At 52.5% G+C, this 26,473-nt stretch overlaps 1 protein-coding gene across 1 annotated transcript in view; it reads left to right on the plus strand.

Annotated features, from left to right (window-relative positions):
- The first annotated feature begins 6,292 nt into the window (after positions 1–6,292).
- UBE2Q2 (ubiquitin conjugating enzyme E2 Q2) overlaps positions 6,293–26,473 on the plus strand; it is a 28,684-nt gene continuing 8,503 nt past the window's right edge. Inside the window, exons 1-9 of the mRNA XM_084869253.1 lie at positions 6,293–6,630; positions 12,710–12,811; positions 14,902–15,006; positions 18,885–18,941; positions 19,682–19,822; positions 21,334–21,418; positions 23,103–23,163; positions 24,659–24,749; positions 25,205–25,263. Coding sequence (XP_084725379.1) covers positions 6,460–6,630; positions 12,710–12,811; positions 14,902–15,006; positions 18,885–18,941; positions 19,682–19,822; positions 21,334–21,418; positions 23,103–23,163; positions 24,659–24,749; positions 25,205–25,263 — 872 coding nt within the window. The 5' untranslated portion in view covers positions 6,293–6,459. The remainder of the gene's footprint in view (positions 6,631–12,709; positions 12,812–14,901; positions 15,007–18,884; positions 18,942–19,681; positions 19,823–21,333; positions 21,419–23,102; positions 23,164–24,658; positions 24,750–25,204; positions 25,264–26,473) is intronic.

The following is a 26,473-nucleotide window of genomic DNA, read 5'->3' on the forward strand; positions in this document are numbered from 1 at the left end:
GGGGCTCGATTTCTTGACTTGTTTGTTTCTCCAGCCTTGAAGGCCCCTCCCCATAAGCACTGTCAGTGCTCGTGGTGTCAGTGCTCCCTCAAGCCTCCAAATGCCCTTCCTGCTGCCTCCCCTCCCCCCGGGACTCAGCACTTCCTGTCTAGCAGCCTTGCTTGGTGCTCATTTGAGGGTCAGTAGTCATTTGTATGTGTCTCTGTGCTCCTCATGAGAATCAGGCTATTTTCCTCTGAACATACGGAGATCATGTGTTATGGGTCTTGTGCACGTATGGTATACAGCTTGAGGCCGCTTCGTCGCCTCACTGAACATGTGTGAGTTAAAGCTTTAAAAAAAAATTTTTTTTTTCTCAGATAACATGATTTCAGGGTTGTTAACCTGGCCATCTCGTGCTGATTAGAAGCTCTGATTGGCAGCTTTGGATTTCTCCGTTCAAAACTCAAACTGATTTAGGCATCTTTCAATCATAAAGGGGTTCTTGGGGAAAAGTTCAGGAGCCGTCCTTGGTGCTTAGTGAAAAGACTTCGAATTAATGTATTATGTATCAGTTATGGCCATTTTTTATTAAATTCAAAAAAATTCTAGCAGATAAATAATTTTTCAATCTTGTCAACAACCACAACAAAAAGAATAGTTTGTCTTCAACAGAGAACATTCTGTTGTGCAGCTGTGTCCCAACCGCAGGATGTTCCATAAACAGAGCTTGAGCAATAGCCGTCATGGGCCGAAACCGGTGTGGCTCAGTGGATAGAGCGTCGGCCTGCGGACTGAAAGGTCCCGGGTTCGATTCCGGTCAAGGGCATGGACCTTGGTTGTGGGCACATCCCCAGTAGGGGATGTGCACGAGGCAGCTGATCGATGACTCTCTCTCATTGATGTTTCTAACTATCTCTCTCCCTTCCTCTCTGTACAAAATCAATAAAATATATTTTTTTAAAAATAGCCGTCATGGGTTGTGGAAACAATGTATCTTAGGCCATCCAGGGGCATGCCTGGGAGTTCAGGTTCCCACAGGGCATGAGTTCTGGTAGGTCAGAAACTCAGTGTCTGAGATGGAGGTGTCTTTTAAGATGGAGTCACTAATGCAAATTCTTTTTTGGCTCCCAACATTTTATATATTTTTTAAAATACATTAAAAATATATTTTATATATATAAACAAAAATTATATAATTTTATATATTATATATAATATATTATATGTTTTAATATAATATTTTATATTATATATAAATATTAATTTTTTGATATATATATTTTATTGATTTTATACAAAGAGGGATAGAGAGTTAGAAACATCGATGAGAGAGAATCATCAATTAGCTGCCTCCTGCACGCCCCCTACTGGGGATGTGCCCGCAACCAAGGTCCATGCCCTTGACCGGAATCGAACCCGGGACCTTTCAGTCCGCAGGCCGATGCTCTATCCGTTGAGCCAAACTGGTTTCGGCTAAATATTAATTTTGAATATATAATATGTATATGTATATGTGTGTGTGCATATATATATATATATATATATATATATATTATATCAAGCCCACAACCAGGGCATGTGCCCACACCGGGAATCGAACCCTGACCCCTGGTTCCTAGGCTGATACTGGACCACGGAGCCACGCCAGTCCGGCCCTCACGGGTGTTCCCAGTGCCCCTCACGCTCTGGAAGGTCTGGAAGGCCTGGATGTGAGGGATAAATCCCATGACCATCCTCCCAGAGAAGAAATTACCCAGGGGCCCCCGCCCCCGCCCCCCCCCTTGGGTGTGGATGGGCCGCTGCCCTGGGACCAGGGAGCCCGCAGGCCCAGCTCCACGGGTCTCTGGTGCCATCTACAGGCCATCTGGGGAAACGCATCTCCCTTCCTCTCCCTCTGCCCTTCTCCTGACCCCCTTGAACTTGGCCAGAGGCATCAGAGCCCTGAAGCTGGACGCCTTGGGGGCGGGCGGGCATGGGGGGCGGGCCCCCGAGGACGGTGCAGACTCGAACCCGTAGTGAAGCCTCCTGCACGCCCCCCACTGGGGATGTCCCTGCAACCAAGGTACATGCCTTTGACAGGAATCGAACCTGGGACCCTTCGGTCCGCAGGCAGACACTCTATCCACTGAGCCACTGGTTAGGGATATATATATAAAATAAATTTATTTATTTTTATTTTTTAAATATATCTTATTGATTTTTTTTTACAGAGGGGAAGAGAGAGGGATAGAGAGCTAGAAACATCAATGAGAGAGAAACATCCATCAGCTGCCTCCTGCACACCCCAACCCCCCACTGGGGATGTGCCCACAACCAAGGTCCATGCCCTTGACTGGAATCGAACCCGGGACCCTTCAGTCCGCAGGCCCACACTCTATTCACTGAGCCAAACCCGTTTTGGCTATATATATATATATTTTTTTAATATATTTTTTATTGATTTCAGAGAGGAAGGGATAGAAGCCTCCATGATGAGAGAGAATCACGGATCGGCTGCCTCCTGCATATCCCACACTGGGAATTGAGCCCAGAACCCAGGCCTGTGCCCTGACCGGGAATCGAACCCTGACCTCCTAGTTAATGGGTCAACTCTCAAGCCAGCTGGGCTGGGCCTCTTATTCCTTAACCTCCCAAGCAGGTCCGTCCAAGGCTGGTTTGGCGGCGATGACAGAGTGTTTGGAGGTGAAAACAGGATGTTTTGGTTTTTTTTTAAAAAAAAATATTTTTTTTAAATTAATTTTAAAAATATATATTTTATTGCCGAAAGCGGTTTGGCTCAGTGGTAGAGCGTCGGTCTGCGCACTGAAAGGTCCCAGGTTCGATTCCGGTCAAGGGCATGTACATTGGTTGCGGGCACATCCCCGGTGGGGGGTGGGCAGGAGGCAGCTGGTCGATGTTTCTCTCTCATTGATGTTTCTAATTCTCTATCCCTCTCCCTTCCTCTCTGTAAAAAGTCAATAAAATATATTTAAAATATATATACATTTTATTGATTTTTTACAGAGAGGAAGAGAGAGCGACAGAGAGTTAGAAACATCCATGAGAGAGAATCATCAATCAGCTGCCTCTTGCACACCCCCTACCGGGGATGTGCCGGCAACCAAGGTACATGCCCTTGACCGGAATCGTACCTGGGTCCTTTCAGTCCACAGTTTGACGCTCTATCCACTGAGCCACACCGGCTAGGGCTGGTAGCAGGGTGTGTGGAGGCCATGACAGGGTGGTAAGCGTGGGAGGCCCTGGGAAAGGCTGTCCCCCCTGCACCCTGGAGTCCAGGGAATCCAAAGCCGGGAGCACGAGGGCCGTGTGGTTGCTGAGTTCGGCCCGGAAGTGGGCCTGGGAGTGTCTGTACCTGCAAACGGAACTGCCCCGCCCGGGCCAGCGATCGCCGCCAGGCTGCCCACAGGAGGAGGGAGCAAGAGTCGGAAGAGAACAAATCGCCCTCACCGGCCAGCGTGGCTCAGGGGTGGAGCGTGAACCCAGGAACCAGGAGGTCAGTCAGGGTTCAGTTCTTGGTCAGGACTCATGCCCGAGCTGTGGGCTCCATCCCCAGTAGAGGGCGTGCAGGCGGCAGCCAGTCCATGATTCTCTCTCATGGATGTTTCTCTCTCTCTCTCCCTCTCCCTTCCTCTCTGAAATCAATAAAGAAATATATATATTTATTTCTTATTTTTTATTTTTTTAAAATATATTTTATTGATTTTTTTACAGAGAGGAAGGGAGAGAGATAGAGAGCTAGAAACGTCGATGAGAGAGAAACATCGACCAGCTGCCTCTTGCATACCCCCTACCAGGAATGTGCCCGCAACCAATGTACATGCCCCTGACCGGAATCGAACCTGGGACCTTTCAGTCCGCAGACCGACGCTCTACCACTAAGCCAAACCGGTTTCGGCATATATATATATATTTTTAATTTCAACTTAGGGTACAGGAAAGGCTGAAGAAAGAGACGGCTGGTGTTGCTCAGTGGATAGAGCATCAGCCCACAGACTGAAGGGTCCGGGGTTTGATTCCGGTCAAGGGCATGTACCTTGGTTGCGGGCACATCCCCAGTAGGGGGTGTGCAAGAGGCAGCTGATTGATGATTCTCTCTCATCGATGCTTCTAACTCTCTATCCCTCTCGCTTCCTCTCTGTAAAAAAAATCAATAAAATATATTTTTTAAAAAGAAAGAGACGGCCTTTGAAATGCTGGAACAACATAGCATGGAGAGTGCTATCCCTGGGAATCATTCCACAATCAAGTTTCTGGAACTCCCTCCCTCCTACTCCCAGTTCATAGTGGTTTCTCTAGTGCCAGGGCAGTGACCTCCCCCCCACACACACCCCACTCACGCCAAAAAAAATTTACAACTTTATGTGCAAAAGTACTTTCCTGGGAAGAAAGATCACAGCTTTTGTTAGATGCTCAAAGAGCAGGGTATCTCAGAAGTAAATACAAATAGAAGCTTTAAAAAAAAAAAACATTTTAAAAATGATCTGGACAGGACCGGTTTGGCTTAGTGGTAGAGCGTCGGTCTGCGGACTGAAGGGTCCCGGGTTCGATTTCGGTCAAAGGCATGTACCTTGGATGCGGGCACATCCCCAGTAAGGAGTGTGTAGGAGGCAGATGGTCGATGTTTCTCTCTCATAGATGTTTCTGCCTCTCTATCCCTCTTCCTCTCTGTGAAAAATCAATAAAAATATATTTTTAAAAAATGATCTGATCTATTTTTAAAATATATTTTCATTCATCTCAGAGAGGAAGGAAGAGGGAGAGAGAGAGACAGACACATCCATGATGAGAGAGAATTGTGGATCGGCTGCCTCCTGCACACCCTACTGGGGATAAAGCCCTGAAACCCAGGCATGTGCCCTTGACCGGGAATCGAACCTTGACCTACTGGTTCATAGGTCGATGCTCAACCGCTGAGCCACGCCCCCAGACCACGTGTGGGGTCCCCAGAATGTGCGGGGGGCTGTGCCCGAGCTGTGGATGCCAGATCCAGGAGCATGCACTGAGTCACATTGGGCGTCAGCATGGCCAAGGCCTCGTCCTGGGTCCTGGGGGTGCGGGTCCGAGGGAGACCCTGGCGTTGGGCGGAGACAGTGATCAAAGGAACGGGGTACAGGTCGCGCGGTGGCAGGTGCGGGTGGGATGCAGGGTGGCCGGGCGGTGGTGGCACTTTGACCTGGCATGACCCCGGAGCCGGCCCCACGGTGGTGATTGCGCCACGGCCGGCGTGGGAACCCGGGCAAAGGCTGCACAGGCCGGAGGGGGATGGACGCGGAGCGAGCCGGGCTGCGGGGAGCGTGACCCGACCGCACTGAGCGGTTGCCGTCACTAGAGGGCGCGACAGAACCCGGCGGAGAGGGGGCGGGGCGCGAGGGCCGCGTGCACGCGTGGGGGCGGGGTTCGGCGCGGGGCGGGGCAAGGCTGCGTAGAAAGATGGGGCGAGGCCTTGCGTCGGGGGCGGGGCGAGGGTGGGCCTCTGCCGGCGGCGGGGGCGGGGCTTGAGACGTGGAGGCGGGGCTTGTGGCGGGGGTCGGGGCGCGCGGCCTCTGCCGGCGGCGTGACTTGAGACCTGGGTGGGCCCGGATCTTGCGGAGTGGGCGGGGCGCGCGATTATTGGCCTCTGCTGATGGCGGGGCTTGAGACGTGGGCGGGGCCGGGCTTGCGTCGGGGGCGGGGCGAGCGATGAGCCGCCTCTGCCGGTGGCGTGGGCGGGGCTTGAGACATTGGATGGCTGGGCTTATGGCAGGGGGCAGGGTGAAGGCGGGGCGGGCGGCCTCTGCCGGCGGCGGGGCGGTGTCGCGTTGCCCTCCTCAGCTGCGGGCTGCCGCCTCCTGCCGGCGCGTCGGTTACAAAAGCCGCTGCAGGGCCGGCCGCCCTCACCCTCTTCCAGCCTCTGCGGGCGTCGTGGCTTGAGCCATGGGAGGGCGGGGCTAGCGGCGGGGGGCGGGGCTAGCGGCCTCTGCCAGCGGCGTGGCTTGAGACGTGAGCGGGGCGGGGCTTGCTACGGGGGGCGGGGCGCGGGATGAGCGGCCTCCGCCGGTGGCTGGGCGGGATTTAAGACGTGGGCGGGGCTTGGCGGGGGCGGGGCGCGCGATGAGTGAACTCTGCTGGTGGCGTGGGCGGGGCCAGAATGAGGCGGGGCGCGCGATGTACACTGATGGAATGGGCGGGGCCTGATACGTGGGCGGGGCCTGGAGGGGCGGGGTGCGCGACGAGAGGCCACTGCCGGTGGCGTGGGCGGGGCTTGAGACCTGGGCGGGGCCGGGCTTACAGGGTGGGAGGGGCGTGGGAGGGGCGTGGGAGGGGCGGGCGGCCTCTGCCGGCGGCGGGGCGTGTCGCGTCTCTCTCCTCAGCCGCGGGCTGCCGCCTCCTGCCGGCCGCGTCGGTTACAAAGGCCGCTGCGGGGCCGGCCGCCCTCAACCCTCTTCCGGCCGTGACGGCGGCGGCGCGGGCCGGGCTCCCCGCCGGAGATGAGGGAGGATGTCGGTGTCGGGGCTGAAGGCTGAGCTCAAGTTCCTGGCGTCCATCTTCGACAAGAACCACGAGCGGTTCCGCATCGTCAGCTGGAAGCTGGACGAGCTGCACTGCCAGTTCCTGGTGCGGCCGCCGGGCAGCGCGGCCTCGGCGCTCACGCTGCACTGCAACATCACGGTGCGGGCCGGGCCGGGCCGGGGCCGGGGCCGGGGCGGGGGCCGGGGCCGGGGCCGGGGCCGGGGCGGCCGGACAAAGACGCCCGCCCGGGGGCCCGGCCGCCGCCGCCCCGCGAGGCTGGGGGTGGAGGCGGCGCGGTGGAGGCGCCCGGGCTGGGCCGCCGCCGGTTCGCGGCCGCTTCGTGACGGGACCGGGCGCTGAGGGGCCGCCGGGGGCCGGGCGCCGGGCGCTGAGGGGCCGCCGGGGGTCCGGGGGCTGGGCGTTGAGGGGCCGCCGGGGGGACCGGGCGCTGAGGGGCCGCCGCGGGGCCGGGGGGTCGGGCGCTGAGGGGCCGCCGGGGGGACCGGGCGCTGAGGGGCCGCGGGCGGCCCGAGGCCGGTGGCCGCCTCGGGGCCTCAGGCCGCGCCGCCCCGCCCCGCCGCCCGGCACGTCCGCGCTCCGGGAGGAGCCGGCCCGGGGCCCGCGGGCCAGGGAGGGCGGCGGGAGGACGTCCACTTCCGGCCGCAGGCGGGGGCGGGGGGCCTCACGCGCACTTGCGGGGCCGCGGGGAGCCGGGGCTGGGGATGCCGCCGGGGGAGGGCATCTCCATCTCCTTCTCCGAGCCGCCGCCACCCGGCTCCCTGCCCTGGCCCCGGGGCCGCCGGGAGACACCCGGTTCACCTTAAAATGTTTTTTTTTGGTGGTGGGGGGGGGGGCAGGTGTGTGTTTCCGGAAAAACCAGTTCGGGGAGAGGGTGGCTTATGGAGCATCCAGCGTGGGGGCCCGGCTTTGCAGAATGGAGGGGCCGAGCTGCCCCCCTGCTTTCCGAGCCCCCCCCCCCCGTGTCGTTAGTTTTTTGGGGGGTGGGGGTGGGGGTGGGGGATGGCAGGGAGGGAAGAGGTTTTCCACAGCCAAAGGTGTGACTCAGTGCCATGATATCACCATGAAAGCCCCAGGCAGCACTCGTTCTGGCTTTGGGAGGGGAGGTGCGGGGGGGGGGGGGGGGGGGGGTGGTTAGGGGCGCCCCCCGAGGAGAGCGGAGCCTGGCGGTGGTGGTTGGGCTTTCACACAGATGAGCCCGAACCCCCCCCTCATCCCCACAGAGAAAAATCTATTAAAAAACATAAACAAATACCCCCCCCCCCAAAAAAAAAACAAACACAAAACAGCCTGGCCGGTGTGGCTCAATGGTTGGCTTCCCATCAGCGCAGGTGCCTGGATTGCAGGTTCCATCCCCAGGAGGTGCCTCCATGTAGGAGGCAGCTCATCTGTGATGCTCATCATTAAAAATATATATATTTATTTGTTAATATATTTTATTGATTTTTTTTTTACAGAGAGAGGAAGAGAGTTAGAAACATCGATGAGAATCATCGATCAGCTGCCTCTTGCACACTGCCTACCAGGGATGTGCCTGCAACCAAGGTACATGCCCTTGACGGGAATCGAACCTGGGAACTTTCAGTCCGCAGGCTGACGCTCTATCCACTGAGCCAAACCAGTTTCGGCTTTATTGTTGAAAGTGTTATACATTCCCCCTCCTTTTTTTAAAAGAATTATTTTATTTAGTGATTGATTTTTATTTTTGTTTATTTTTAAATGTATCTACTGATTTTAGAGAGGAGAGAGAGAGAGAGAGAGAGAGAGAGAGGAACATCCACGATGAGAGAGAATCATGGACCAGCTGCCTCCTGCACGTCCCCTACTGGGGATGTGCCCATAAGCCGGGCATGTACCCTGACCCAAATCAAACCCGGGACCTTCAGTCATTGGCCTCCTGGTTCATAGGTTGACGTTCGACCTTTGAGCCCCTGCGGCTAGGCCGTTGATTTCTTGTGTGTGCCCTGACTAGGGGTCGAACCCACAACCTTGATATATGGGGAGGACACGCTAACCCAGTGGTCGGCAAACTCAGTCAACAGAGCTACATATCAACAGCACAATGATTGAAATTTCTTTTGAGAGCCACATTTTTTTTTTTTTGAGGACTACAATAGCATTTTATTTTATTTTTTTAAATAAATTTTTATTGTTCATATTATTACAAATGTTCCTTCCCCCCCTCCCCCCATGGCTCTCCTCCACCAGGTTCCCACCCCACCCTCTGCCCTTTCCCCACTCCCCATTGTCCTCATCCATAGGTGCACAGTTTATGTTCAGTCTCTTCCCACATCCCCCTCTCCCCTTTTCCTCAAGAATCGTCAGTTCACTCCCCTTCCATACCTCTGATTCTATTATATTCACCAGTTAATATTGTTCATCAGCTTTTTTAAAAAATTTCCTTGGTTTTTAGATTCACTTGTTGATGGTTACGTATTTGTTGTTCATAATTTTTATCTTTATTTACTTTCTCTTCTGAAAGAACCCCCTTCAGCAATTCATATAATTCTGGTTTGGTGGTGATGAACTCCTTTAGCTTTTTTTTATTAGTGAAGCTCTTTATCTGGCCTTCGATTCTGAGTGATAGCTTTGCTGGATAGATTATCTTTGGCTGTAGGTTCTTACTATTCATCACCTTGAATATTTCTTGCCATTCCCGTCTGGCCTGCATGCTTTCTGTTGAGAAATAAGCTGACAAGCGTATGGGTGCTCCTTTATAGGTCACTACCTGCTTTGCTCTTGCTGCTTTTAATATTCTCTCTTTGTCTTTTGGAGAGCCACATTTTTTAAACTTCTTCAAAATAGACTCGCCCAGGCCATGGTATTTTGTGGAAGAGCCACACTCAAGGGGCCAAAAAGCTGCGTGTGGCTCATGAGCCGCCGTTTGCTGACCGCAGCTCTAACCAACTGAGCTACCTGGTCAGGGCCTACGTGTCCTCTCTTTTCCCCCACCCACCCCTCCAGCCTGCCCCCACCCTGTCCCAGGCCCTCACCACCCCACCATGGGTCCATGGCAGTGACACGAGGTCTGGTTGGTCACCTCCCACCCTCCCCACCTTCCCTCCAGGACCCTGGACTCTGTTCCCGGCGTCCATGTCTCTGGCTCCACGCCATCCGCTTATTTTGTTACTTAGATTCCACATGTGAAGGCATAATTCTCATCATTGCTGTTTCTCTCTCTCCTCCCCTCTCCCTTCCTCTCTGAAATGGATGGAAACCTATTGATTAAAAAAAACAAAAACAGCCAAAACCGGTGTGGCTCAGTGGATAGAGCATCGGCCTGTGGACTGAAAGGTCCCAGGTTCGAATCTGATCAAGGGCATGTACCTTGGTTGTGGGCACATCACCAGTGGGGGTGGTGCGGGAGGCAGCTGATCGATGTTTTTCTCTCATCCATGTTTCTAACTCTATCCCTCTCTCTTCCTCTCTGTAAAAAAAATCAATAAAATATATATTTTAAAAAAACACCCCAAAGCTTGAGAAAAGTGTGGTTGGAAAGCCCAGCAAGGACAGTTTTCCGAGAGCGGAAACAGGAAGTAGTAGTGAGCGAGAGGCGGGATGTGCAGGAGGCAGCTGATCGATGATTCTCTCTCATCGATGTTTCTAGCTCTCTATCCCTCTCTCTCTGTAAAAACTCAATAAAGTATGTATTAAAAAAAACAAAAAACAAACTTCCTGTAAGTTAACTGTCAAGAGTCAGTGTCGTGGACAGTGCACATAGGAAATCTGTTATTTGACTTTAAGTTCATATGAAAAATACTTTAAAAAATATATTTTATTGATTTGTTACAGAAAGTAAGAGAGAGGAATAGAGAGTTAGAAACATCGATGAGAGAGAAACATCGATCAGCTGCCTCTTGCACACCCCTTACTGGTGATATGCCCGCAACCAAGGTACATGCCCTTGACCGGGACTGTTCAGTCCGCAGGCCGATGCTCTATCTGTTGAGCCAAACCATTTAGGGCTGAAAGATACTTTTATGAAGTGAAAAAAACATAGATGTTTTATTCACTAGGCAAAGGGAATTGAGCTAAAACATTTTTCTGTTTTATAAATCAAATATGAAGGGCGAAGAATGCTATCTTCAACCTCAGGGAGTCTTTTTCCTAATCAAAAAGGAAGTCGAGATACGCAAGCTTGTCATGCAGGTCTAAGCGCCGTTTCCCGTTTTCAGTAAACATCCATTTCCAGTCCGTGCTGAGGGCCAGCTGTTACGCTCACACCTCAAGGCCCAGCAGGTGCTGACGGACCTGGGCAGCCTTGTTGGAGCCGATGTAGGGTTTTCCGATACTCCTTTACGGATTCGCGTCTGGGAACTGTTGGCAGGGAATTGTTTAGAGACCCTCCTTCCCCGGGCATGAACTAGCTAGTAAACAAACCCTCGAGCTCCGTAAAGGTGTAGCGAACGTCATCGCTTTTCTGCATGAGTGGCCGTTCGCCAGGCCGCTGTGGTGGAACCTTTTCTCTTCGATTAAATTTCTGCTCATTGCCACCAAAAGCCTCCCTTCCCCCAGGAGTCAGATACTAAACTTTAAACGGTTAGAGCTTGGGGTTTATGGGAGAGAAAAGGTTTATGCTCAGTAGCTGGGACCTGAAGCAAATCACGTCTGCGTTTTCCGGTGAAATAGACCATTTTTCCTGCCCCACACGGAAGCCCTGTGGCGATGACCGTGTTCTCTACAAACACAAAAGTGAAGGCGCCATTTGTGGCTGAAGAGCACTGTGTTTTGAAAACTAAAGGCCCGAAGCATGAAGATTCGTGCAAGAATAGGCTTTCCAGTCACCTTCGGCCTTGCCTTGTGTCAATTTGCATATTACCTCCTGATTGGCTGTGGGCGCTTCCACCTTTGTCACGGAGTTACGGTCAATTTGCATATTCTGTGTTTATCCGAAGGACTGCTTGACAGTGATTTTTCATGGGCACTAAGTTAGGGCTGCCAGTTTTATGTGTTCCTAGTCTTGACACCGATGAGAAGTAGCCCGGGTGGGTTGTACAAAGCACGTAATGAACGAAGCCTGGCCACAGAGCCAGGACCTTCTCTCTGGCCTGTCCTCCTGGCGGGCCCTCTGAAGCAGCTTCCGGGAACCGTTGGGAAAGACAGCACCTCAGTGCCTTCAGGCGGAGGAGTCGTGTGTTCATTCATCCGACCAGCTAGTGATGCCGAGTCGGATCCTAGTTCTCGCCTCCCTCACCCCCGTGCCCTCCTTGGAAGGAACAGGTCGTGAGGAGGAGACGTAGGTGTCCATGTTATGAATGGCGTGTCCCTTAGCAACGTGACTTTGTTGTTGAACTTCTTAGATCTGGGGACGGACGGACGGAGTGAGATAAGGGTCAGCTGGTCGAGGGGCGGGAGGCGAATGGGAACCACACCGCCGGAGGTAAAGCATCACCCGAGCGCCCCTCCCAAGGCTGTGGCGCGGGCTCTGTGCTGTCTCCTCCGAGTCCTGGGGGAGGAAGGCTGGGAGCGGGGAGCCGCCTGGGTCCTGAGCTTCCGGGGCCCCCCAGCCTCCGTCGGGGCCCTGCGTGGATGCTCTGATGGGACGTCACCGGCTGCGCAGGGTGTTCTTCGCGTTCCTCAGTGCTGTCACTGCGCTGTGGGTCTGCCGCGTAGACCCGGAGCTGTCCACTGTCGGGCGGTGAGCGGGAGGGTTCCGCCCTGTCTTCTCGCAGCTTCCTTTTCCGTGTTGTCAGAGCCTTTGGACTTTCATTACGGTTCTGTGAGTTCACACCATCTCCACTCCACGTTCAGGGAGCAGCGGAGTGTGACAGTCATGGCCCCATAGCTGGTCTCCAGAAGAATAAAAAAATTAATTAAAAATCCATTAAGGGAAATTGGTTTTTCCACACATGGATTTTAATGTATTGCTTTTCTTCCCCATATATATATATATATTTTATTGATTTCAGAGAGGAAGGAAAAGGGAGAGAGAGTTAAAAACAATGATGAGAGAATCATTGATTGGCCGCCTCCTGTCCCCTATACCCCCCTCTCCTCTGCCCCCGGGGACTGAACCTGAAACCCCGGCTGTGCCCTGACCGGCTTTCCAGCTGTATTCACTGACGTCTGTTGACCTGACCGCGGAGCGGCCTGTTTAAGTTAAGATGACCAGAGCGGGACGGTCCCGATTTTTATTAAATCGTGACGTCTGGTCACCTTAGTTTAAGTGCAGGTCCAGGTCAGGCTGTGACAAGCGTGTAACCTGGCGTGTCTCTAACAGGAATCGTACCCAGCTTCCTCACCAATATGGTTTGTGGACTCTGATGACCCCAACCTGACATCAGTTCTGGAACGTCTAGAAGATTCTAAGAGCAACGGTTCGGTAAGAAAATCCGTCCTGCTCCTTTCTCGCTTTCTTCATAAACCTTAGTTTCTGTCAAGAGTCTGTAACTGCGGTAAAAGCCAGAGGGACATAAATGAAAAGTTTTTGTGTAGAGAGAAATGCAACTTCCCATTTCACAAAAAAATTAAAAACCCGTTGTCCTTTTTAAAAAAAAATAAATAAAAAAAAAAAAATATATATATATATATATATATATATATATATATATATACATATATTGATTTTTTACAGAGAGGAAGAGAGAGGGATAGAGAGTTAGAAACATCGATGAGAGAGAAACATCAATCAGCTGCCTCCTGCACACCTCCACCTGGGGATGTGCCCTTGACCGGAATCGAACCCTGGACCTTTCAGTCCGCAGGCTGACGCTCTGTCCACTGAGCCAAACCGGTTTCAGCCCATTGTCCTTTTATAATAAAATTGATGAATAACATTTGTGAGAGAACTAGTACAATTTAAAGGGAACATGAAAATCTTTGTAATTTATCTGCCTGCTATAACCATTGTTGACATGATGTGTTTTGTTTTTTTTCCTTTCCGTTTTTCTCCCTTGTAATAAAATACATATACATGTTTAAATTGTTGAGGTCATAGTCCACATAGTTTTATACCATTTTTTAAAGTTAATAATATTATTATTATATTTTTCCATGATGTCATAAAGTCCTTATAGAAAATAACAGTCATTCTTTACAGGGGACATGAGATTATTTATCTAAAAAAAATCCAAAGGAATCCACTGAGAGAACAGTTTTAAGATTACTGGTTAAAAGTGCTGTTATAGCCCTGACCGGTTTGGCTCAGTGGATAGAGCATCGGCCTGTGGACTCAAGGGTCCCAGGTTCGATTCCAGTCACGGGCATGTACCTTGATTGTGGGCACATCCCCAGTGTGGGGTGTGCAGGAGGCAGCTGATCGATGTTTCTCATCTATGTTTCTAGCTCTCTATCTCTCTCCCTTCCTCTCTGTAAAATATCAATAAAATAAAAATTAAAATTAAAAAAAAAGAGAGAGCATAAGGTCAGTTTTAAGGGATTTGGGAAGTGAAGGCTGGTCTGCAGAGCCCGGAGGTGGAGGTGAGAGGCTAGCGAAGGGGGCGCGTTGCACCTGCTGCAGGGGCTGCAGGAAGGGGAAGGAGGATGGGGCAAGGGCCGCAGGATGGGGCAGGCGACGGGGCAGGGGCAGAGGATGGGGTGGGGGCTGCAGGACGGGGCGGGGGCCGCAGGAAGGGCAGGAGCCGCAGGACCAGTAGAGGCAGCTCGCTGCAGCCCCCTTTTCTGGACCGGAGGGTGTGCGTGTTGCTCACACAGAGCCCAGTCAGTGACAGAGTCAGCGTCTTTCCTGGCTCCATCCCCTCCTCATCGCGGCCACCTGCCTCTCGTGGCGTCCACGTTCTTACCTTTAGCTGCCCAACCGGGGCCGCCTCCCTTTCCGGTGCTACGACTGACCGGCTGCAGCGGAGCTGTCAGTGTTCCTCCGCTGTGCACCGGTGACGGCAAGACCGCGCAGGCCCATTAGAGGAACGCGCTGAGCGTGGTTTCAGCGGGACGTCGTGTGCTGACAGTCTCGTCCAGCCGGCCGCTGTCGTGTGCCTGTCTGCCGGTTTACACGCTTCCCTTAGCCGCAGAACGCAGAAAAGCTTATGCTTTTAAAAAAAATATATATATATATATATATTTTATTGTTTGTTTACAGAGAGGAAGGGAGAGGGAGAGAGAGTCAGAAACATCGATGAGAGAGAAACATCCATCAGCTGCCTCCTGCACGCCCCCTACTGGGGATGTGCCCCCAACCAAGGTACATGCCCTAGACCGGAATCGAACCCGGGACCCTTAAGTCCGCAGGCCGACGCTCCATCCACTGAGCCACACCGGTCAGGGCTCTTGCTCTCCTCTTGTTGCCGGCGTGCTGCTGGGCCCTCTGTAGGGCTGCACTCGGCCCTCGGGACTCACCTGGTCATTCCATCCGGGCTGCCGGGCAGCAGCCCCTTCCCCTTCCTGCCGGGCTGGTTACAGTTAGCGTGCTGTGTCGGCCGCGGCCTCTGACGCCGCTTCTCTGCCTGTTTGCAGCTCCGCCAGCAGCTGAAGTGGCTGATCTGCGAGCTCTGCAGGCTGCACGACCTCCCCAAGCACCTGGATGTGGAGCTGCTCGACCAGCCGCTGCCCACGGGCCAGGTACGGAAGCCTTGCTGGGCCCGCGCCGAGGAGCGGGCTCAGGCCAGGCGAAGCCAGGGTGCTTTCCTCGCTTGGCGTGCAGCGTGTCAGGGTTAGTGCTGCTGTGGGATGCTTTGTGTGCTTCGCTGGAGCCACCACTCTTTTCACTTTTTAAAAAAATATTTTTTTTTTAATTTTTTTACAGAGAGGAAGGGAGAGGGATAGAGTTAGAAACATCGATGAGAGAGACACATGGATCAGCTGCCTCCTGCACACCCCCTACTGGGGATGTGCCCGCAACCAAGGTACATGCCCTTGACCGGAATCGAACCCAGGACCCTTCAGTCTGCAGGACGACGCTCTATCCACTGAGCCACACCGGTCAGGGCTTTGTTTGCTTTGCTGTTGGCACCATGCTTTTCACTTTTCGGAGTGAATTCGCTGTGACAGACAGAGACCCGGCCCCTCCCACGCTCACCCTTGTTGCTAATGTTCCGGTTCCATACCTGCTCTCGCTTCCTCGGTTGTGGCTTGTGCTGACTCACTTCCTCGCCTGCAAGCCCGGCTCCCTCACAAATCCCCAGCTGTGTCTCCTCCGCGCAGTGCCCTAGGGAGTCTGGGATGACGGGATGCCTCCCGAGGATGATAATTCTCCGTGTTCTCTGCACTTTTTTTTTTTTTTTAATATATTTTCATTGATTTTTTACAGAGAGGAAGAGAGAGGGATAGAGTTAGAAACATCAATGAGAGAGAATCATCAATCAGCTGCCTCTTGCACACCCCCCACTTGGGATGTGCCCGCAGCCAAGGCACATGCCCTTGACCGGAATCGAACCCGGGACCCTTCAGTCCGCAGGCCGACGCTCTATCCACTGAGCCAAACTGGCTTCGGCTGTTCTCTCCACCTTTGTGAGCGCCCTCGCTTCGGAGCCTTTGGTTCTGCCCGTCTTGGCGGTGGCTCTCTGAGCTGGCGGGTCAGCTGCGTCTGACCTGCTCTTGTCTCCTCTGCTCGCGTGGGTCCGTCCCTGACCGGGGCCACCTTTCTGGGCTCGCCGTTCCCCTTCGCCTGAGTGCACCTCGGACACCCCGGGAAGGGTGGGAGGCACCTTGGTGTCACGCTCGGTGCTGCTGCTCAGGAACTGCATTTCTTCCCCCAGCCCTGTGTGCAGCCACTTCCCTTCCTCCAGGGGGCAGTGTTGGGTAAGGTGACCAGACGTCCCGCTTTTGGCGGGACAATCACGATTTTTAACAATTTGTTCCGTGTCCCGCGGCATTTTAAAAAAGTCCCAGAAGATTTAAAAGATTCTTTCCAAAAATCAGGACTTTTTTTTTTATTTTTTTTTATTTTATTGATTTTGTACAGAGGGGAAGGAAGAGAGATAGAGAGTTAGAAATATCGATGAGAGAGAGCCTCTTGCACACCCCCTACTGGGGATATGCCCGAAACCAAGGTACATGCCCTTGACCGAAATCGAACCTGGGACCTTTCATTCCCCAAGCCGACGCTCTATCCATTGAGCCAAACCGGCTTCAGCCACAAAAATCAGGACTTTTTTATTTTTATTTATTTTAAAAAATATATATTTTATTGATTTTTTTAGAGGAAGGGGGAGGGATAGAATTAGAAACATCGATGAGAGAGAAACATGGATCAGCTGTCCCAGTGGTGATGTGCCCCCAACCAAGGTACATGCCCTTGACCAGAATCGAACCCTGGACCTTTCAGTCCGCAGGCTGACGGTCTATCCACTGAGCCAAACCGGTTTTGGCAAAAAACAATCAGGACTTTTTTACAAGGCCGCAGGACGTGGGACAAATAGTTAAAAATCGGGACTGTCCCGCCTGGTCCCCTCAGTGTTGGGGGCTCTGAAGGCTACAGGGTTAGTGCTGTAGGGCGTGTGCGGGGCGCGTAAGTGTCCGTCAGTGTGAACGGCTTAGTCGGCCTCACGTGGGCTGGGGGTTGGGCTGGATGTGGGGCTCTGGCTGGAAATGCTGTCCTGGGTGTTAACTCAGCCAGCGTGCGGGCGAGCCTGTGCCCTCTGGACCTTCCCATCTCCGAGGGAGCTCGAGGGCCCCTCCTTGGTGTCAGTGTGGGCTTAGCAGACCTTCCTCCCTGCTCCCGGAGGGGCCTTTTCCGATGGGCTCACGTCGACTCCGGGGTGGGCGTGCGCTCCCTCCGGCTCCTCTCTCCTCCTGTTCTCTCTGTTCCTGTGGAAACGCCTGCTCCGGGGATCGGAGACTCTGCTTGAGTCGCTGTCTCGGGTACTGTGCCTCTGTTCTCTCTCTCCGTCTTAATTTCAAATGCTAGGAAATGTTCTCATCTCCCAGCATTTAGGACTTTAATAGGACAGCGTAACTTTAAGTTTTGTTTTGGGTATGTGCTGCTGATCCAGTTACCCCAGGACTGGACGGCTTAAATAATGTACTCTCCGCCTCTCGACGGGGTGGGCGGGCTTGCCTTAACTGACAGGCTGCTGCCTCTCGTGCAGTCAGCCCCGGGCTGGGGCCGGGCCCTCTGGATGCACTGCCCTGGGGTGCCTGCAGAGCTCCTCCCTACACCTGCTGCCTGCTGTTTCTCCCCGGGCCCCTGTCCTCCCCGTAGCTCTGTCCTCCAGGAGGCCCTGCTGTCCTCCCCGTAGCTCTGCCCTCCATGAGGCCCTGCCCTCCCCATGGCCCTGCCCTCCCCATCACCCTGCCCTCCCCTCCCCATTGCCCTGTCCTCCCGTCGCCCTGCCCCCCACAGGGCTCTGCCCTCACCATCGCCCTGCCCTCCCCATCACCCCACCTTCCCCATCGCCCTGCCCTCCTCTTTCTTCAGGAAGCTGATAGGATCCTTAGTTTTGTCTTCTGAGAGCACAGATCTGGAAGCTGTCGGGCCCTTTGAGGATTAAGTTGGGAACTGGCCAGCATCTCTCCCACCACGTTAGTGGTTCACTCAAAGCCCAGTGGATTGTGGGAGGCCCGAGGAAGGGGTGAGGGCTGGCACTTGTGGCTCACGGGGTCCTCTCCACAGGGGACCCACACATTCTGAGATGACTGTTCCTACTCACAGCATTCATTCTGCTTCTGGGTGTTACCTGTAGTTTATGTGCAAGCGTCTTGTTCTCCCTCTAGCACAGGGGTCCTCAAACTTTTTAAAGTGGGGGCCAGATCACGGTCCCTCAGAGAGCTGGAGGGTCGGACTATATGAACTACTAATTCCTACTGTAACACCTCGGCTGCGCTCACTGCCCAAAAAACCTGGCGGGCCGGATCAGACTCCTCTAGCACCTCAATTATCCCTTTAATACTTACGTTTAAAAAACAATTTATTGCCCTGGCTGGTGTGGCTGAGTGGATAGAGTGTCAGCCTTCGAACTGAAGGGTCCCAGGTTCGATTCTGGTCAGGGGCACACACCCGGGTTGCGGGCTTGATCCCCAGTGGCTTGATCAAGCATGCAGGAGGCAGCCGATCCATGGTTCTCTCTCATATGGTTGTTTTTCTCTCTCTCTGCCTCTTTCTTCCTTTCCGAAATCAATAAAAATATATTTTTTAAAAAGTTTTTTTGGTCTTGTTCTTTTTAAAGACTTTTAAAGTGAAGGAAGCCATTTATTTAAGCATAAAATGTTTTTTAAATTTTAAATGAGAATGTCTTTAATGTTTTTAGAGGTGCTTTATATATGATTCACTGCCTTCGTTATTCCTAATGCACTTGTTAACTTGAATTTGTTCCAAAATGTTTCTTTGAGAAAACTGATAGGTGTTGGTCCAGTCAGAGCTGGAGGTCAGGTGCTGTGTCTCTGTCACCTGTCACCGGTCCTCTGGAGTCGGGGCGGGAGAGGGACCGTCGGGCCCCTGGCGTCTCCCAGTGCCCAGGGTGTGCTGCCCGCTGGCCTGGCACCTTCTCCTTCCTTTGCAGAATGGAACCACAGAGGAAGTGACCTCGGAAGAGGAAGACGAGGAGGAGATGGCGGAGGTGGGTGTCTTACAGGAGAACATGGTGTGGATATCTTCATGATGGAAAATCTTAGAAATTCCTCTAATCTCTTTACACACCAGCGTTAGTGTGGAGTAATGAAGAGCACACTGTTCCTGGAATTGAATATCATTGATGACTTTAATTGTATATAAAATCTGGCTTTTACCTCTAAAGTGTGCTTTTGAATAAATTGCTTCCTGATGTCGCAGATTTGGATTTCTGGGAAATAAGAGCTCTTAACATTTAGCACTAAAATTATATTTTATTGATTTTTTAGAGAGGAAGGGGGGAGAGAGAGAAACATCAATGATAAGAGGGAATCATTGATTAGCTGCCTCTTGCACGCCCCCTATTGGGAATCGAGCCTGCAACCCAGGCATGTGCCCTTGGCCGGAATCCAACCTGGGACCTTTCAGTCTGCAGGCCGATGCTCTACCCACTGAGCCACACCGGCTAGGGCAAACACAAGATTCTTGATGTCTCGATGCTAAACTATTTCAAATCTCTTTGAAGGAGACTGAAAAGATGGCTTCTTTGGTAACAGGTATTAAAGATGCCTTTCTCAGATTCTAGTTTTATATCAGAGTGCGAGCTGTGAGCAGGCAGCCTTTGCATGGGTGTGAATGAAGGCCTCTTACCCCGTCCTGTAGGACACACGGTGCGCTCTCCTGCTCCCTCCAGTCAGGAGTCCTCGGCCTCGGCCGGAGCGGGAGCACTCACGCGTCTGCTGTTTGCAGGACATCGAGGACCTGGACCACTACGAGATGAAGGAGGAGGAGCCTGTCAGCGGGAAGAAGTCGGAAGACGAAGGAATCGAGAAGGAGAACTTGGCGATACTGGAGAAGATTAGGAAGACTCAAAGGCAAGACCATCTCAATGTATGTGTAACATTCTGGGGCCGGGGCTTAGGGCTACGTAGCTCGTTGTAAGCGATCCCGTGGACACGGGCCCTTCACCCAGCGCCAGCTCAGCGGCCCTTCAGCCGCCGTGGGGCTCAGGCTGGGCCTTGGTGCCGCGTGTTTTTATCAGCGGTTCACGTTTCTCGTCTGCTGATCGCCATCTCGCCCTGTTCCTCTGCCTTTTCCCCCCAGCATCCCCGTCCACCTCTGCCCTTTTCTCACGGCTGCGTGTTAATTCTGTCTCTTCACATGCAGCTCAGTCCTCCTCCTCCAGGAGGCGCTGCCCTGGTGGGACCAAATGCCGTTTGGTCTTTGCTGTCACACCTTTGGGCAGCAGCGGGTGGTGTGACAGGCGCGCCTAATGGCTTCAGTTCCCTCGACTCCACATGCAGGGAGGCCCTGGGGAGCCTTCTGGGTGATTCTCTGAAGAAGAAGTAGGAGAGTTCCGTCCATAAATGCCAGACAGAGTAGGACAACATCACATGAGAGGAGGGTAGAGCTACTTCCCAGCCCCGCGAGGCCTGAGGCCGCTGTGCTGTCAGGCTGTGTCTCGGACATGATGAGGTCTCATGGCAGGAGACACAGCTGTGGGAACGGGTGGCCCATCTCCCCGCGGCCTTACCTACTGTGTCAGTGCAATGGGCACATCTTTTTTAGAGCATCGAGATGCAGCATTCTATGCCCTAACGAGGGATGTGTGTCCTCATACATGTGTCTAAGGCAGAGAGAGTGCCACACCGATGAGCCTGGGGGTCGCTTGGGCCATGGGAGGTCATGTGGGCCCTGGGAGGTCGCCTGGGCCATGGGAGGTCACGTGGGCTCTGGGTAATCCTTTGCTGCAGGCTCATCAGTCATAGGACACGTGCCCTCGGGTGAGGGAGACTGTGCTTGTGGGACACCCCGTGGGAAAGCTGTGTCTTCCTCTTTTTTTTTTTTTTTTTTTAAATATATTTCATTGATTTTTTTACAGAGAGGAAGGGAGGGGGATAGAGAGCTAGAAACATCGATTACAGAGAGACATTGACCAGCTGCCTCTTGCACACCCCTTACCGGAGATGTGCCCACAACTAATGTACGTGCCCTTGACCAGAATCGAACCTGGGACCTTTCAGTCCGCAGACCAATGCTCTATCCACTGAGCCAAACCGGTTTTGGCTGTGTCTTCCTCTTGATTTTGCTGCAAATGGAAAGCTACAAAATAAACCCTTACACACAGGCGGGGGAAATGGGTAGGATCTGGAAGAGACACACGTGAATCCCAGGTGTGGCAGGGCCGTGGCGACTGGACACCCTGGCTGGACTTGTTTGCAGACGGGAAGAAGCAGTATCTGAGCCAGGCTTGTCCCTCATAAGCTTTGACTTAACGTGTTAACTTTTTTGGCTTCTTAACACGAAAGTGGTGGTCCACATTTGCAGTGTCATGGGACACGGGCATTCCGGCTCAGACACCGGGGCCCAGCTGTCTGACCGCGGTCCCGGCTGTGTTGCAGGGCGCCGTGTCCGGGTCGGTGCAGGCTTCAGACCGGCTGATGAAGGAGCTCAGGGACATCTACCGCTCGCAGAGCTACAAAGCAGGTGAGCCGCGGCCCGGGTCTGTCGTCTGCGCCGTTCCAGTGTCAGAGTCCAGCTGCTTCTCGTGGTTGGACAGAACCGGAACTATTCACTGACTTCATGGGAGGGACGTGAAACATAAATGTGACCGAGTTATCAAAAGATGTGGGTGAGCCGGGACCGGTTTGGCTCAGTGGATAGAGCGTCGGCCTGTGGACTGAAAGGTCCCAGGTTCGATTCCGGTCAAGGGCATGTACCTTGGTTGCGGGCACATCCCCAGTAGGGGGTGTGCAAGAGGCAGCTGATCGATGGTTCTCTCTCATCGATGTTTCTGACTCTCTATCCCTCTCTCTTCCTCTCTGTGAAAAATCAATAAAATATATTTAAAAAAAAAAAAAAAGATGTGGGTGAAATAGGGTGAGTGTACAGCACCTCCACCCTTATCCATGGTTTCAGTTACCCACGGTCAGTGCGAGTCCGAAAATATCAAATGGAACATTCCAGAAGCAAACAATTCCTAAGTTTTATTTTTGGAGAGAGAGAAACAAACATCAGTTCGCTGTGATACTTACTGATGCATTTATTCATTGATTCTTGTATGGGCCCCGACTGGGGCTCGAACCCACAATCTTAGTTTATCGGGTTCCTCTAACCAACTGAGCTACCGGCCAGGGCCGGTCCATAGTTTTAAACTGCACTCCGTTCTGTTCTGAGCAGCGTGTCTAGAAGTTTATCTGTAGAAACCTCTTAGCATGCAGTTAAATGTTTGAGTAATGGCTTGTCTTTAAATGTTAAATAACTTGTTTCTCCAGCACTGTTTGGAGTAACAGAACATAAAAAAACTAATCAGATGTAGGGTGGAATTGGGTAAATTACGTTAAGAAATAGTAAGAAATTGACAATAGGTTTCTGTATACCAAGTAGGATATATATATATATATATATATATATATATATATATATATATTTTATTGATTTTTTACAGAGAGGGATAGATAGTTAGAAACATTGATGAGAGAGAAACATCCATCAGCTGCCTCTTGTACACATCCCATTAGGGATGTGCCTGCAACCAAGGTACATGCCCTTGACTGGAATCGAACCTGGGACCTTTCAGTCCACCGACTGATGTTCTATCCACTGAGCCACACGGGTTTTGGCGGGGTCACCCATTTTTAAAAAAATATATATTTTATTGATATTTTACAGAGAGGAAGGGAGAGGGATAGATAGCTAGAAACGTTGATGAGAGAGAAACATCGACCAGCTGCCTCTTGCACACCCCCTACCGGGGATGTGCCCGCAACCAAGGTACATGCCCTTGGCCGGAATCGAACCTGGGACCCTTCAGTCCGCAGGCCGATGCTCTATCCACTGAGCCACACCGGCTTTGGCGGGGTCACCCATTTTTATAGAAATGTGTGTGTGTGTGTGAAGAAAGGTGCGTAGGATTTCATGTGATTTCTTTCTCCCACTCACAGTTCATGGAACATAATTTCTCACCTCGTTACAGAAGCTTCTTGTTGTTAATGGCTCTAAGGGTCTGGAAGGGCATGAGGTACTTGGCTCTGGTGGCAAAAGCGTTATCATGTAGCTCTGTCCCACTTTCAGGGGCAACATTCCTAGCTTTGGGGCTGTTAGTGTCCATACTTCACTGGAGTGACAGTCACCCACCAGTGAAGAGTCACTGACACGCTGATCTCCACAGGGTTCTACTCCGTGGAGCTCATCAATGACAGCCTGTACGACTGGCACGTGAAGCTCCAGAAGTAAGTGGCTCCCTGCTGCCCTCTCGCGGTGATGGCGGGCGGCACTCTCGCAGGAGAGCGCCCTAAGGGTGCCGTTAGCACAGAGCTCTCCTGGCACTGTAGCTCCCGAGTCGCTCTGGGGTGTCAGGATGAGCGGCTTTGGGGCTTAGTACCCGTGAGGCGAGGAAGGGGAGGGAAGGGGCGGCTGTGGGAAGTGGCTCCTGGAGGAGGGAGGCAGGGACTATGGACACGAGTGGATTGAATAACCGGGCGAGGGGGACCGTGGTGGCAGCTTGTCTGTGAAGGGAGGGATTTGGTGAGACCCGAACACGCAGTTAGATTTTGTCAGGGCTTTGTGTTCTCTGGTCTCATCCATGGTAAATATATCTCCGTGAACACTTGTCTAATAGTGCAGTTTTAGGAAAGGAGATTACGTTTTTTTTGAGTCCTTGGGAAAATTATGTGCATACTGGAGGCCCGATGCACGAAGATTCGTGCAGGAATGGCCCTTCCTTCCCCTGGCTGCCGGCAGCGCCTCCTCTTCAGCCAGAGCTGCCTTTCCGCCTGCACACGCCGCCCAGAGGCCCGGAGCGGCTGGGGCGGTGCAGAATGCCTGTAGCAACGCAAGCATCCTGCCCCCAGCTGCTCAGCACCTGTGTGTGCAAATGAACCTGCCATATTTATTGAGTTAATTTGCATACTCATGCCTGATTGGCTGGTGAGCGTTGTGAAGGTACAGTCAATTAGCATTTACTCTTTATTAGGTAGATGACATGACCATCTTCTCTAGAATGACTGCTGACTTTGAATCGCCAGAGAATAGATTGAGAATATTGTAATTTTTTTTTTTGTAGTTTCTAATCCTCACCTGAGGATATCATTTCCACTAATTTTTACAGAGAGTGGAAGGGAGGGAGGGAGAGGGTAAGAGAGAGAGAGAGACATTTACATGAAAGAAACACATGGATTAGTTGCCTCCCCTAAGAGCCTCAACCAGGAATCAGACCTGCACCAGCTATGTGCCTTTGGGAAGGAATCAGGAGCCTTCAGTGCTAGGCCGACCCTCTAACACGGAGCAACATCACCCAGGGCTGGAATACCGGGTGTCTGTCTGTCTCTCTCACTTTTTAAATATATCTTCATTGATCTCAGAGAGGAAGGGAGAGGGAGAGAGAGTTAGAAACATCAATGATGAGAGAGAATCGCTGATTGGCTGCCTCCTGCACGCCCCCTATTGGGGATTGAGCCTGCAACCTGGGCATGTGCCCTGACCCGGAATGCAACCGTGACCTCCTGGTTCATAGGTGGACGCTCCACCCCTGAGCACACCGGCCAGGCTGTGATCTCTCTTTGAACATTTCATCCCTCGGAGTTGGGGTCCTAGAATTTGCTTTTCCACAGAACAGCTGTAGAGCTTGTCAGCTCAGACCTCACCCTGGGGCTCTGTCAGCGCTTAGGCCGGGTCCTTTTTGAGGTCGGTGAGAAAAGAATCTGACTTTTTTTTTGTAATTCTTAGGGTGGATCCTGATAGTCCTTTGCACAGTGACCTTCAGATCTTAAAAGAAAAAGAAGGCATAGAATATATTTTGCTTAACTTCTCTTTTAAGGTAAGAACACTGACCGAACTCCTGTGTGTCTCGTGGGAATGCGTGTTTGTGCGGTTGCTTGGGAAAACGGTTGGGGGGTTCTTGTGCCCCGTGTTCCGGGATCCCCTGGGAATGTGCCCTGCACACATGTGTGCTTGCTGCATGGGGGCCTGTTCAGGAACATCCATGACGAGAGAGTCATGGACCGGCTGCCCCTGGCACGCCCCCTTCTGGGGATGGAGCCCACAACCCGGGCATGTGCCCTCCACTGGAATTGAACCCAGGACCCTTCAGTCCGCAGACTGACGCTCTATCCACTGAGCCACACCAGCTAGAGCTCTGGCTTTTATTCCATTTTCTTTTTGGTACTGTTTTAACTTTGTGGCCCTCACTCAGCCTCAGATAGCAAATGGACTAAAGAATACGGTCTTGAGGGTGTTCTGAAAATGGACCTAACCTGCTGGTTTGCCCGTTAGGATAACTTCCCGTTCGATCCTCCATTCGTCCGCGTGGTGTTGCCGGTTCTCTCCGGAGGGTAAGTGTAAGTGACCTTTTCTGTGATCGTGTGCGCCGGGAGCTCTCAAGGGCTGGTTGGGGGCCGAGGCCTGGGAAGTGGTGTTTCTCAGCGGCCGCAGGCACAGCTCACGGTGCTCGTCTGGGGACCACAGTGTGAGAACCACTGGAACCAACCATGTGTGTGCACAGGGGAGTTTTAATGGCCCTATTTGCACACATTTAACATGAAAAGCCAATGTTTTTAAGATGGGAATTGTGATGGAGTATCCAGAGAAGTCAGATTAGAGAGAGTCCCTCCTGCCTGTGTTCGCAGGGCCCATCACGGCCTCTCCCGGGCCGGGGGACTGGCTGTGGGATGTCTTCGGGGTGGTTACGGCGGGAGGGGTCCGAGAGCGAGCTGAGGTGGGTGTGAGGTGTCCCATGGACCCTCCAAGGAGGAGCGGCTGAGCTTAGCAAATTCCGAGATGCTCAGCTGACCATCACCGTGTCTGAGGGTCGTGGTGATTCAAGTGTAAACACACTCTTACTTCAATCGCCTCTGAAGTCAGTCTGGTTTCATCGAGATTAAAAATAAGGGCAGCTGTACACGCTGAGGAAAAGATTTGGAAAACTTCTGCAAGTTTAGGATAAACCTATGAAAATATTTTATCAGACCGTTTTGAAAAAAAAATTTTAATGTATTTTATTGATTTTTTACAGAGAGGAAGGGAGAGGAAGAGAGAGTTAGAAACATTGATCAGCTGCCTCCTACACACCTCCTACTGGGGATGTGCCCTCAACCAAGGTACATGCCCTTGACCGGAATTGAACCTGGGACCCTTCAGTCCGCAGGCCGACGCTCTATTCACTGAACCACACCGGTTTTGGCTGTTTTGAAACTTGATAGGAACTTGACCCACATGGATTTTTCACATTTTGTTGTGAGAAATGCCAAGAATGCCAGGAATGTATGGCCTTACCCAGTTCACCACCTGGCGTGGAGACAGACACAGACTCCTGTCCCTCAGGTCTCGGCAGACACCCCCTCCTCCACAGGCCTGACCGCACGTCAGCAATAATGGAGCTGCTTAAACGTATGCCCGCCCGCCTGGCTGCACCGAGAGCTGACGGACCGTTTTCAGCTTAAAATCTTAGTTTCCCTCTACAGATTCTTCTTCCCACAGTGGGGTCATTGCCCCGCTCTGCAAGTGAATAATTGTCAGGCTCTTACTTGGTAAAGTGATTTGGTT

This window comes from Pipistrellus hanaki (assembly GCF_964339955.1).
Source record: "Pipistrellus hanaki genome assembly, chromosome: 21".
Lineage (NCBI taxonomy): Eukaryota > Metazoa > Chordata > Mammalia > Chiroptera > Vespertilionidae > Pipistrellus > Pipistrellus hanaki.